General features: G+C 36.5%; 2 protein-coding genes across 3 annotated transcripts; both read left to right on the forward strand.

Moving 5' to 3' along the window:
• The first annotated feature begins 1,328 nt into the window (after positions 1–1,328).
• Positions 1,329–3,953, forward strand: LOC107781063 (heavy metal-associated isoprenylated plant protein 44-like). The gene is made up of 5 exons (XM_075244940.1): positions 1,329–1,518; positions 1,928–1,965; positions 2,079–2,154; positions 2,848–3,175; positions 3,776–3,953. Exons 2-5 carry the CDS (start codon positions 1,945–1,947, stop codon positions 3,795–3,797), a joined length of 447 nt encoding a protein of 148 aa, XP_075101041.1. The 5' UTR covers positions 1,329–1,518; positions 1,928–1,944; the 3' UTR covers positions 3,798–3,953.
• Positions 3,954–10,647: 6,694 nt separating this feature from the next.
• LOC107781062 (transcription factor MTB3) lies at positions 10,648–13,099 on the forward strand. 2 transcript variants are annotated; one of them, XM_016601689.2, is made up of 2 exons: positions 10,648–10,841; positions 11,145–13,099. In XM_016601689.2, exon 2 carries the CDS (start codon positions 11,337–11,339, stop codon positions 12,759–12,761), a length of 1,425 nt encoding a protein of 474 aa, XP_016457175.1. In that variant the 5' UTR covers positions 10,648–10,841; positions 11,145–11,336; the 3' UTR covers positions 12,762–13,099. The 2 variants fall into 2 exon arrangements, with proteins under 2 accessions (XP_016457175.1, XP_016457174.1); XM_016601688.2 differs by having other exon boundaries at positions 10,703–10,841; positions 11,185–13,099.
• The last annotated feature ends 429 nt before the right edge of the window (positions 13,100–13,528 follow it).

Raw genomic sequence — 13,528 nt, forward strand, 5'->3', positions numbered from 1 at the left:
TTAATGCCATTATGACTTGACTGACGAGATATTTCGGATATTTTGTCATTTCTGTCACGATGTGTCGAAGTAAGAATCAGAAGCTCATGTCGTTTCTCGTCATTTACTCTTCGAAAAACGAGGGGACTATCTGTATACGGGTGAAATCGAGCTCATGGTGCATCCCAACCTCCGACAAAATAAGCCAGGCTCGAGACATGGCGACAAGGGACCGAAATCGAGCCAAAGTCCCACCGGGCCAGAATCCGGGGACATGACACCTGCCTTGGAGAATATTGAGGCCATGGTCCTGGAATCGGTCCTAGCCTCGAAGACTTCGAAAAACATTGTGAGATAATGGAGCATAGCCAACAGAAAGCCGAAATATCCGTGACCGGCCGAATATTACGGCGGAGATCTCGGCACGTATCGATAAGGAACCGGCAATCAGAAGATTCTTTACCTTTTATAGAGTTGTACCCAAAATAGGACTCCCCTACTATATAAAGGGGGTTTGATAATTCATGAAGTATATTGTAACACACACTCAAAAGCAATATATTATTAATTTCTCTGTCTCTAGCTCTTGTTCCTTTTCATCTGTACCGGTCGTGGTGAGTCCGACTTGAGAGTGAATGTTTCACTAAGGCTGAAACTATTCAACTCGTGTTGTTTGAATTTATTTTATCTTTGTTTGTTCAATAGTAACTTAATTTATCGCTTTGTATCAAGTTAATTCGCATATCCTTAAAACCACTTGCAAATTTAATTGTTATCCGATTTTGAGGGTAAACACAACTCTATTTTGCATATTAATGTCCAATCACGCAAAAAACGTCAATAACAAAATATATGAAACATTACAACGGAAAATGCAGGATTCCGGATAGAAGACAACACAAAATGTGGAATTGGAACAAGATTCCCAATTTTCACCACCACTCATTTTGAAAAGGATACTTCTGGTACTTTGCGTATACATTTTGGTTCAGTTTTTTTTTAATTTAAATTTGTAAAATTTTGTATCTGGTTAAACATAATCACATATGAAAAGGACGTAAAGAATTTATGGAAACAAAAAGTGTGTTTTGTTAAAAAGTAAATTAAAATAGCTGATTTATATGTGATATTAAAATATGTAGTGTAGTGATTCAATAAGACAAAGGTACATGTGCAAGTTGTATGGCTAGTTACTAGTAACATAATATAAGAATCCGAAAAGAAATTGTATAATAATTATTAGAAATAAACGGTCAATTAAAATTGGAAAGTGTCCAAAGAAAAAATATAAAAAAGGAAAAGAAAAGTAAAGATTTATGCGCCCTAAATCTACACTATCCTAAATTAGACACAGAATATCCCACCTTTTAAGTTTCTTATTCTTCTTTATTTTGGCACACGATCATAATTTGCCTTTAATGTATAATCTTTCCATTAATTGCTGTTAACCCTTTTGAAAAATTATTATCTCTAAGCTACGTACAGTTTCCCCTCTGTACCTTTCTCAGTTCCTCAATATTCCATTTGGCTAAGTGATAAGTAAGTATACATATTCTTTATCAATCTTATTTTTCCCCTTGTTATTTGATTCAAATCAGAGGTCGATTCAGGACTTGTACAATATGGGTTCTCATATGATTTATTGGGTTCGAAATCTGTTACTTATATTTATTTTTGTGAAATTTTAGCACGTACACATGGTTCTAAATCTTTATAAGTTTACTCGCCATTTACTCGTATTTCCTCTCTTTCATATTATTCATGTTATGTAATCATGATAAAAGGATATTTAGTTTACAGAAGAGAAAGAGATAAAAGTAATTTTTATTCGTGGACAAAATAAATACTACTAGTAGGATTTTTATTTTTGTTTGTAACAAAATATTGTTACCTTTGGATATATATATTTGGTTTTATTGATCTCAATTTCCATTTATCAATTATTTAGATACACCAGTGGTTTCTATGGAGCCCTTTGCAGACGTGGTAAGTGCGAAAACCTTTTGTCTCAATTGGCTTTTATTTCTTGAACATTGGAATTAAAAGACTGTATGCTTTGTAATTTTTGTGTATTTCAATTGTCTTCTCTGTTTTTGTAGAGTTGCATTTTGAAAGTGGATGTCCATTGCGATGCTTGCAAAATGAACATGGTGCAAGTTTTAAGTTCCGTATGCGGTAACATGCTTATCACTAATCTTAAATTCCCATCTAATTAATTAGGCTCAAGTAGGGGTGTCAAACGAGTGAGTTTGAGCCACAATTGGACAACTTAAAACAAGTTGAATCAATAAATGGGCTGATAATCTTTCTAATGTTTACTTAGATAAAAATGAGCACATTAATTTGGACTAATTAATTGGTCATAACTCAATTCGCACAACTCAAAATTATTTTTCATCTGTTTGTTATTCTTTCATAATCTGTTTAATTACTAAATCTAGGCAATACAACTTTTTCTTTTATTTAATGCAGCCCAAATTTGCCCAAACGTTTAAATGAACTAACTTGGGTTGTGCCCAAATGACTTATCTGTGAGTATATGTCCAACTTAACTCGCTCAGGCTTGAGTGGTCGATCGTATTATATTTTCATAGGCTAAATACTGATAACCCTAGCTAAGCTTTGAGAATTAAATTTGATCTTTTATCCTTAGCATATAACATTTGAAAGTTGTCTTCGTATGATCTATATGTCACAGATTCAAACCGTGGAAGCAGCCTCTAATACCTGCATTAAATTAGACTTTTACATCGCACTCCTAGGGATACGACTCTTCCCTGGACCCGTGTGAAGCTAGATGCTTTGCGCCCTATATAAGATTTGAGAGTTGAATTGTTTTTTTTCTTACTAGTGAAGTTTTTTGTGTAGGAGTGTATTCATTGACAATAGATGCAAAAGCAGGAGAAGTAAGAGTATGTGGGGAAGTGGATCCAAACATACTTGTGAAAGCACTAACTAGGACAGGAAAACATGCAGAGGTAGTATATGTGAAGCTGAAACATCCTGGTCTTACTCCTAGAAATCATTATTATGCCAATGACAATCGCTATTATCGTCCTCCTTATGGCGGCCACGGCCATAACTATGGTGCATTAGATCACTATGACTACTACAACACAATGGCAATGAGAAGACCTATGGTGGAGCAACCTTACTACTACGGCAGCGGCCATTCTTCCCCATATCCTCCGCCTAGGTACGAATCATTATTCTGCGGGATTTTGCGTAAGCAGTATCGCCTTATTATTACATCGATTGGTGTTTGAGTTTGGACTTCAAATGCATGCGTGCCTACACACATATAGTGAATGTTTTCGGCAAAGTGGTGTCAAATAACACTTTCTAGTACAAGGGTATCTTTGCTACCACACTCAATTGATGCACTATGTGGTAAACCTATAGGGCTCGTTTGGTACGAGGTATAAAGAATAATTAATTCCCAGATTAAATTTGAATGAATTTATCCCATGTTTGGTTGGAATAAATCGTGGTAGAACTAATCCCGGGATTATAGTATTTTTTTATCGCTATCGGAGGGTGAGATAACTAATCCCGAGATAATTAATCATAAGATAACTTGTTTTCCAACCAAACGATCCCTAAGGAGTTTTTTTTTTTTTTTTTTTTACAAAATATGAAACTACACTAATAATAACAAGCAGATACCAAATTAGACTCAAATCTTTATAATGATTTTTCATGGCTTACTCATTAGCTTTCTTAACCAATCCCTATTTCTTGTAGTATAATTTTTTTTAAGTTAATGTTGACTGAAAATGCTTGTGTTGTTTTGCAGGTATCACCCATTTTATTACTAATTATTATGTGGAATATGCTGGAAAGGGACAATGACTATTGGAAGAATATTTTAGCTGTTAAATTCATCAATGTGCTAGCTATTTAGTTTTGAATTGCTGTACTGCTTATGCTTTAACTTTAACTTCTAAATTGATTGGTGGCTATGGATTTTAGAGTTGTGCAGTTTGATTGTAGTTCTACTGTGGTTGACCATTCCCTCATATTGATTTTACAACAACGACGACGACCCAGTAAAATCTCATTAGTGGGGTCTGGAGAGGGTAATGTATACATAGACCTTACCTCATATTGATTTTAGTCGGTGAATTTTTTTATTCACCAGCAATATTTACCCCAACCAATAAAATGATATATGTCTTGGCATATACTTTTATTCCGAAATTATAATTAATTAATACATTTTTTATCTTAATTTATAATTTAACCAGGATAAATTTATATGACTTAGTATAAATAATGAATGCAGGTAAATTTTAATCATTATTAGGTCATCTGTCTATTTCAATAATAATAATAATAATAATAATAATAATAATAATAATAATAATTGGATGATTTTAAGGCGGTCAACTGGTCAAGGTCAATTATTATGCTCATTAGAGCAAAATAATTCAATTTGTTATAAATAGAATTGTATTTAAGGTGAATGTCTATATTTTAGAGAGATTTTAGGGATTTTATTTGGTGGCTAAGTCACTCTTTCCCTATAAATAGAGGGGTCTTGTTCAATTGTAATTCATCTCAAAGCAATAAGAATTCTCTCTCTTTTCTCTACAATATTGTTCTTCTTCTTTTATTGTTTCATTGCACGTTATCAGCACGAGACTCTACCGTCTCAAAAAGCTCTTTGAGAAGACTAAGCAAATATGGATATCTTTCAAAGCAAATTTGAATCAAAGTTTAATTGTAAAAATATTTATTTAATTGATTCATGTACGACACATATAATATTCAAAGAGAAGAAATATTTCTCTCATTTAAGTATGTGTAAGGCAGATGTTACTACAATTTCTGGTAGTAGTAATCTAATTGAAGGCTCTGTAAGAGCTACTATAACTCTGCTTATGGGAACAATACTAATCATAGATAATGCAATGTTCTCCTCCAAGTCCAAGAGGAACTTGTTGAGTTTTAATGATATCCGCCGAAATGGATATCATATTGAGACAATAGATGAGAGTAATCTTGAATATCTCATCGTTACCAAAAATATCTCTGGCCAGAAAAGGGTTATTGAGAAGTTCCCATCTTTATCTTGTAGCTTGTATTGGATAAGAATTAGTGCAATTGAGGCACATTTTATCATAAACCAAAAGGTTACTGATCCCAATACTTTTGTACTTTGACATGATCGATTGGGACATCCTGGATCAATTATGATGAGACGAATTATAGAAAACTCAAAATGGGCATCCATTAAAGAAATAATTTAAAGATTTTTTTAAATAATGAATTGTCTTGCACTTCTTGTTATCAAGGCAAATTAATTATTAGACCATCACCAACAAATATTGGGATTGAGTCCCTTGTGTTTTTGGAACGTATACACGGGGATATATGTGGACCTATTCACCCACCTAGTGGGTCGTTTAGATATTTTATGGTCTTAATAGATGCATCTTCTAGATGGTCTCATGTGTGCCTATTATCATCTCGCAACCTCGCGTTTGCAAAGTTAATGGTACAAATAATCCGATTATGGGCACAATTTCCCGATAATCCAATTAAGTCTATTCGACTTGATAATGATGCTGAGTTTTCATCCCAAGCATTTAATGATTATTGCTTATCAATTTAGATAAAAATGAAACATCATGTAGCTCATGTTCACACTCAAAATGGCCTTGCATAGTCTTTAATTAAACGTCTGAAATTGATAGCAAGACCGTTACTCATGAAAATGAGGTTTTCCACTTCTGTTTGGGGTCATGCCATTTTGCATGCAGCAATGCTAGTTCGTCTCAGAACGACAACAATAACAACAACAAGAACCCAGTAAAATCCCATTAATGGGTCTGGGGAGGGTAGTGTGTACGCATGCCTTAACCCTACCCCGAAGGAGTAGAGAGGCTATTTGTGAATGACCCCCGGCTCAAAAAAATAAAAAGACAAAAGGACAAAAGGAGACAATATTAGTATCACTACAACAATCATAGAAAAATTAAGAACACCATGAAACAACCAGTATAAATTAATTTGATCAATTCAAAGATTAACGTCATTACACTAAGAATTGGGGTGGATGAATAATATATTTTTATTCTTAACCAGATTTTGTGGTGCGAGCCTTAAGAATAATATACGCAATTTTCAATTTATTATGTTAGTAGGACCTTAGGTGTGGCCGAAACTAGGTACCCTGACCTAGAAAATTTGGTGCTCGCTCTGCTAAGCGCCTCTAGGAAGCTAAAACCATACTTCCAGTGTCACCCCATATGTGTCGTGACTACTTACCCGTTAAGGAACGTTATGCATAATCCCGACCTCTCGGGTCGATTGGCCAAATGGGCCGTGAAAGTAAGCTGTTACGATATTGAGTACCGACTTCGGACAACCATTAAGTCACAAATTTTGACAGACTTTGTGGCCGATTTTATGCCGGCCCTAATACCCGAGATCGAAAGAGAGTTATTGATTAACTCGGGGACTTCCTCGAAAATCTGGACCCTCTTTACAGACGGAGCCTCGAACACAAAAGGGTCCAGACTTGGCATCGTACTAAAGCCACCAACAGGTAATATAATCAGGTAATCTATTAAGACTGTGAAATTGACTAACAACGAGGCCGAATATGAGGCCATGATCGCAAGCCTTGAATTAGCCAAAAGCTTGGAGGCAGAGGTGATCGAAGCCAAGTGCGACTCATTCCTTGTGATAAACCAAGTTAATGGGACATTCGAGGTCAGGGAAGAACGAATGCAGAGATACTTGGACAAGTTACATGTGACATTACATCGGTTCAAAGAATAGACTTTGCAACATGTACCTCGAGATCAAAACAGAGAGGCCGATACCCTCGCTAACTTGGGATCGTCGATCGAAGACAACGAGATTAACTCGAGAGAAGTTGTACGGCTTATGAGATCGGTGGTGGAAGAAGGCCACGCCGAGATCAACTCAACGAGCCTAACTTGGGACTGGAGGAATAAGTACGTGGAATATCTCAGGACCGGAAAACTGCCATCGGACCCAAAAGAATCGAGAGCCTTACGTATGAAGGCAACCTAATTTAATTTGTCAGAGGATGGAACCTTAGTCAGAAGAACGCTCGATGGCTTGATCGCGATATGTTTGGAACCAGGGAATACCGGATACATTTTGAGGGAAATCCACGAAGGTACCTGTGGGAATCATTCGGGCGCCAAATCACTGGTTCAAAAAATAATCAGAGCCGGTTACTACTGGATCGACATGAAAAAAAACGCAAAGGAGTTTGTTCGAAAATGCGATGGATGCCAAAGGCATGCTCCGATGATTCATCAAGTAGGAGAGCCTCTACATTCGGTCTTATCACCATGGTCATTCATGAAATGGGAGATGGACATCGTTGGCCCCCTTCCACGGACACCCGGTAAAGCTTAATTTATTTATTTATGACTGACTGTTTTTTTAAATGAGTGGAAGCACATGCATATGAGAAGGTCAGAGAAAAAGAAGTCATCGATTTTATCTGGGACCACATCATATATCGGTTCGGAATATCGGCCGAGATCGTGTGTGACAATGGGAAATAATTTATCGCCAGCAAAGTAAGCAAGTTTCTCGAAGACCATAAGATCAAAAGGATCTTATCCATTCCCTACCACCCTAGTGGGAACGGACAAGTAGAATTCACCAATTGAACCATAATCCAAAACCTCAAAAAGAAGTTGACCGACGCCAAAGGAAGATGGAAGGAGATACTGCCCGAGGTCTTATGGGCATACCGTACAATCTCGAAATCCAGTATCGGGACCACCCTGTTTTCTATGGTGTATGGCACCGAAGCTTTAATACCGGTCGAGGTAGGAGAACCGACCATCAGATTCCGATATGCAATAAAGGAATTGAACGACGAGGCTATGAGTACGAGCCTGGAGCTATTAGATAAAAGACGCGAAGCCTCCCTTGTCTGGTTGGCCACCCAAAAACAGCGGATCAAGAGATATTATAATCGAAGGGCCAACCTTCGTTACTTCAATACCAGGGACTTGGTGCTAAGAAAAGTTACACTGAACACCCGAAACCCGAACGAAGAAATATTGGGGCCAAACTAGGAAGGACCATACTAAATTATCGAGATCATCGGAAAAGGATCCTACAAGCTCGGAACAATAAACGGCGAGCAATTGCTGAGCAACTGGAATATAACACCCGAGGGCATGAAGCTTAATTGGCGTTGCCCGAATTAAAAGGCTAAGGCCGTTCCAAGTTAATAATACTCGAGGGCATGAAGCTTATTTGGCGTTGCCCGAATTAAAAAGCTAAGGCCGTTACGAGTTAATAACACTCGAGGGCATGAAACTTATTTGGCATTATCCGAATTAAAAGGCTAAGGCCGTTCCGGGTTAACGAAACCCGGAACGGAGGGAAGAGATCATCATACTGAACTTGATAATAGCGAAGACAAACAAATATATTCAAATTCTGGTAGTTACTATTACTGAATTGGAAGGAATCTTGAACCAATTTGGAATACGTTTGGCGGTTGCATATGTGTTTTGATGTAAGATTTGTTGTGATTGATTGAGTATTTGTGAGCAAATGCCAAAAGAGGTTTGAGATAAAACAGAAGCCCTAAATGTTGCAGGGAATGTTTCGGCACGGATGGCATAAAATTTGGTAGGATGGATATTTAGGATGGATATATAGAAATAGGAGGAATTGGGCACCATACATTTAATGCGTAACAAGTGCATGTTCTATTTTATCTCAATTAATAGTTTAAGATTCCTGAGTAGCAGTAGTCTAAACATTTTCAGATGGTTTCGAGGAGGAAGGAGTTTCTTTTTTAGGAACTGATTTTGAAGTCTTTGTCATTTCTTATAAACAGTGGAGAAAAAAAATGTTGGTAAAAGAGGAGGCGAGCTTAGCAGATAACTTATGTAAATTTTCAAAGAACTAGAAGAGAAGAAGTTTTGAGGCTAAGCTAGAAAACTAGAAGATGAAGGATGAAGGTGATGAAGCTTTTTTAAAACACAAGAGAAGAGTTTGAATGTAAAAGTTCTAATGAATGGATTAAAGGATATTTATAGTTTTCTCAAACGGCGGTTCACATCCCGAAGTGGTCGACCATTAACTGACACACATTTAATGCTTTGGAGACTGGGGCGACAGAACATTTCAACTATTCTTGTCACTTACGTCATGAATTCGTCGTCATGATTTATTAGAATGAGAATCGGAAGCTCGTATCATTTCTCATCAATTACTCTCCAAAAAACAAAGGGATTTTGACGTCATATTTTTGTCATTTGCGTCATGATATATCGAAGTAAGAATCCGAGGCTCATGTCGTTCCTCATCATCTACTCTCCGAAATTTGTTTATCCTTTTGTATACGGGTAAAATCGAGCTCGATATTCGATCGAGCTTCCGAACTCCCTGATTAGGTTAGGGTCGAAATATCTGTGATCGGATGAAGTCGAGCTCGAAGATCGATCTGACGTCTAACACCATCGGCCAAGATCGACACATGGTGATTATGATCGAACCCAAAGCATTGTCAAAGTTAGCCATCAAAACCATCAGATTTGCCCTCGAGTTTACTAAAGGCGTAACTGGTCCTGTTTTCAATGGCCTCGAAGAAAGCTTTGCCAACTCATCCGACAGGGGTCCGTAATTCTCGCTATTAATCAATTATTATGGCAGAAATTACGGAACGACTCAAAAAAATGAACCAACGGTCAGCAAATCAAGAACTTTTGCCTTTTATAAAATAATAAAATAATACCTTGAAAGGTATATTTCCCCTAATATATAAAGGGGACTTGACAATTCATTAGGAATATGGTAACATATACCGATAAGTAATACATTCTCCAAGTTCTTACTCTTTGATATTTTTCTGTCAATAAAAATGTGTTCAACTCAAGGGTGGCCTGTATTCTTAAGCCGAAATCATCCAATTCCTGTGGTTTGCAGTTATTTTATCGTTATTTATTTTAATTATAATCTAATTTATCGCTTTGTATTAAGTTAATCCACATGTCCTTATAACCACTAACAAATTCAATTGTTATCCGATTTTGAGGATAAACAATATTGTTGTTCACAAATTTATTAGGAATAAATAAGTAAAAAACATATTTTGAGTCCTAAAAAGAATAACGCCGTTATAAGCTAATCAAACAGCCAGTATAAATTAATTTGATCAATTCAAAGATTAACGTCATTACACTACGAATTGTGGTGGATGAATAATATATTTTTATTCTTAACATTTTCTGGTGCGCGTCTTAAGCATAAAGTTTTTTTTTTTTAGTAGATAGTACTTTTTCTCTAATAAACCTTCAACAAATCCAAACTAATGGAGATAAAAAAATAAATACGAACGCTGAATGAGAAACAAAAAGAAAAACTAACACCGTTTGTGCACTAATTCAAAAAAAGAATGACAAAAATTCATTAGATCTTAAAAATTAAGCACCAGAAATATAATTTCACCAATATTTTTAAACCGTTCAAAAGAGAACTACTTAATCTTGTTACTTATTAAATTAAAATTGAAACAAAAAACTTGTTAGATTAAAGAAAAGGTCCACGTAATCCACCCAAAAAATAAAATAATCACACTATCTACTTTTATATTTTGATTTCCATCCTGTTTTGGTATATCTAAATTTACGGTACCTGTAAAGAATTTTTTTCATACGCAGTACTCAAACTCGAGCACACTATCTAACATAATTAAAAAGAAACTTTATAATAATAATAATACTTGATAGTTCTTGTGATTCAGATCTAAATTCTACAGAAGCGTCTGTTGAAGTCCACATGAAAAACGAGCAAATCTTTCTCCTTTCATATACATGCACCTTTCACCATCTTCATTTCAGCTTCAGGTAACTCTTACTTCCATATCCAACTTTGTTTCTTCAACTTATTTTCCTTTATATTCCCCATTTCTGGCTTTTTGTTATTTATTTTGTACAAAAACTTATATAAACCACCTTCAAATATAGGGGTTTTTCTCAGAATTGTAATTGGTGAGGTGAATCTTGCTACTTGACTACTAAAGTTCCCATTTTTGAAGGATTTTCTGTTTTTCTCTTTGCTAATAAAAGTACCCTTTTGTTCGAGAATTAGTATCTGCTTTTCACTTTGTGGGTCTGATATTCCAATTCTTGAATTTGTGGTATGTTTAGGGTTAAAAATTTGAACTTTTTGAGAACGGATTTTTTCTAGGGTTTGCCAGAGGTATTTCATGATTCTGGGAGTGCTCTGTCATAGTATTCCATCAATATTTGGGTTGGTGTAGGCTTTGGATTTGAATTAAAGAATCAATTTTTAAGGATAATTCTATTGTGTGGAATTGGGGATTTTTGAGTGGTTTAAATATGGGGGAGAAACATTTTATGAAGGAAGAGGAAAGGGTTATTATGGAAGGGGTATTAGGTAGAGAAGCAGTAGAATTTTTCACTTGGTCAGCTTCGAATAACATGCTCACGGAATTTACTTCGTCAAGAGGGGATTTGGGCGTGCAGCAATCGCTTTGCAAGATTGTCGAGGGGTCTGATTGGACTTATGCAATCTATTGGCAAGTTGCAAAGTCAAAATCGGGGAAATCAGCTTTGATATGGGGTGATGGACATTGTCGAGAAGCAAAGATGGGACAGAGTGAAGGCGGGAATGATTCCGAGCATCAGAAAATGATGGATGGAAACAAGAAAAAACTTGTTCTTCAAAAGATTCACACTTGCTTTGGAGGGTCAGAAGATGATAATATTGCTGCCAAGTTGGATTCTGTCTCGGACGTGGAGGTGTTTTATCTCACGTCAATGTATTACGTCTTCCCTTTTGAGAAGCCTTCTAGTCCTTCTCAATCATTTAATTCTGCTAGATCGATATGGGTTTCTGAAGTAAAAGGTTGCTTAGAACATTTCCAATCAAGATCTTATCTAGCAAAATTGGCTGGATTTGAGACACTAGTATTTGTTCCGCTGAAATCAGGGGTCGTGGAGCTAGGTTCTCTAAAGTCAATTGCAGAAGATCAGAATTTGATTCAGATGGTGAAAACATCGGTGGTGGTATCTAATCCTCCACAGCCTAAAGCAATTCCAAAGATATTTGGGCGGGAACTCAGTCTCGGTGGTTCTAAGTCGGGTCCCATCAGCATAAATTTTTCTCCAAAGGTGGAAGAAGATCTGAGTTTTGCTTCAGATGCTTACGAAGTACAAGCAGCGCTAGGTAGTTCTCAAGTTTATGGAAACTCATCGAATGGGTATCGAAGCGATGAAGGTGAAGGGAAACTTGAATTAGATGAACGGAAACCAAGAAAGAGAGGCAGAAAGCCGGCCAATGGGAGAGAAGAAGCATTGAATCATGTTGAAGCAGAGAGGCAGAGGCGCGAGAAGCTTAACCAGAGGTTTTACGCTTTAAGAGCAGTTGTTCCAAATATCTCAAAGATGGATAAAGCATCACTGCTTGGAGATGCAATTGCATATATAACGGATCTTCAGGCTAGAATTAGGGTTTTAGATGCTGAGAAGGAGATGGTAAACGACAAGCAAAAGCAGCAGGCTCCCCTGGAAATTGATTTTCATCAAAGACAAGATGATGCAGTTGTGAGAGTAGGCTGCCCTTTGAATGCTCACCCTGTTTCTAGAGTTCTGAAGACATTTCAAGAACATCAAATAGTGGCACAAGAATCCAATGTCTCATTAACAGAAAACAGTGAAATCGTCCACACATTCTCTATACGAGCTCCTGGTGGTGCTGCTGAGAATTTGAAGGAAAAGCTGACAGCTGCTCTATCCAAATGATTTAGGTGTTTAAAAAATAAGGTTAGTTATAATATGTACGTTGTTTGTAGTATAATACAAGCTGTTTCTCATTAAGGAACTGGTAATCCATATCAGAGTGGTCAGATGTTGTCCTTTCCTCGATTTGTCATGTATGAGCATCAATATCTAGCTCGTAAGTTTGCATTATATTTTGCAGACTACATAATTATATATGTTTAATTTGATGAGAATCATATCTGCGATGAGAATTTGAAGGACATACTAGCAGCTGCTCTTTCCGACTGATTCAGGTGTTTCAAGACGATGTCACTCATGCTGTGTATGTTTGTCGTTAATGCAAGTAAATTTCTTGTTAACTGGTGATTAGTATCAGAGTGTTCAGATTATTATACTTTCATCGATGATTGGTGTATGAGCTTCAATGTTTAGCTTGTTAGTTTGTAGGTAATATTTTCTTGCTCCTTTACTAATTGAGGGAATGAATCTGGAATCAGTCCATTCTAACCAATTGTGCTTTGTAGTTCCTGTATTCTTGCTAATCCAAGGCTTCACATACATCTTTACTGTGAAGATGCTGCATCAAGTGGTTGTTCCCTTCCTAAAACCAGAAACCATTTTTTTGCTTGACCAGGTGTTGTACAGTTGTAGAATATCAACCATAAGTAATCTTTTCTAGTACACCATTTCCCATGCATTGGAGTATCTAGTGTTCAATCCCTTAAGAGCTGCAATCCTTATGCTTTTCGTTCAATATGCCAAAACTAAATTGTGGACTTTCATCAAAC

The sequence above is a fragment of the Nicotiana tabacum genome, chromosome 22 (assembly GCF_000715075.1).
Source record: "Nicotiana tabacum cultivar K326 chromosome 22, ASM71507v2, whole genome shotgun sequence".
In the NCBI taxonomy this organism is placed as follows: Eukaryota; Viridiplantae; Streptophyta; class Magnoliopsida; order Solanales; family Solanaceae; genus Nicotiana; species Nicotiana tabacum.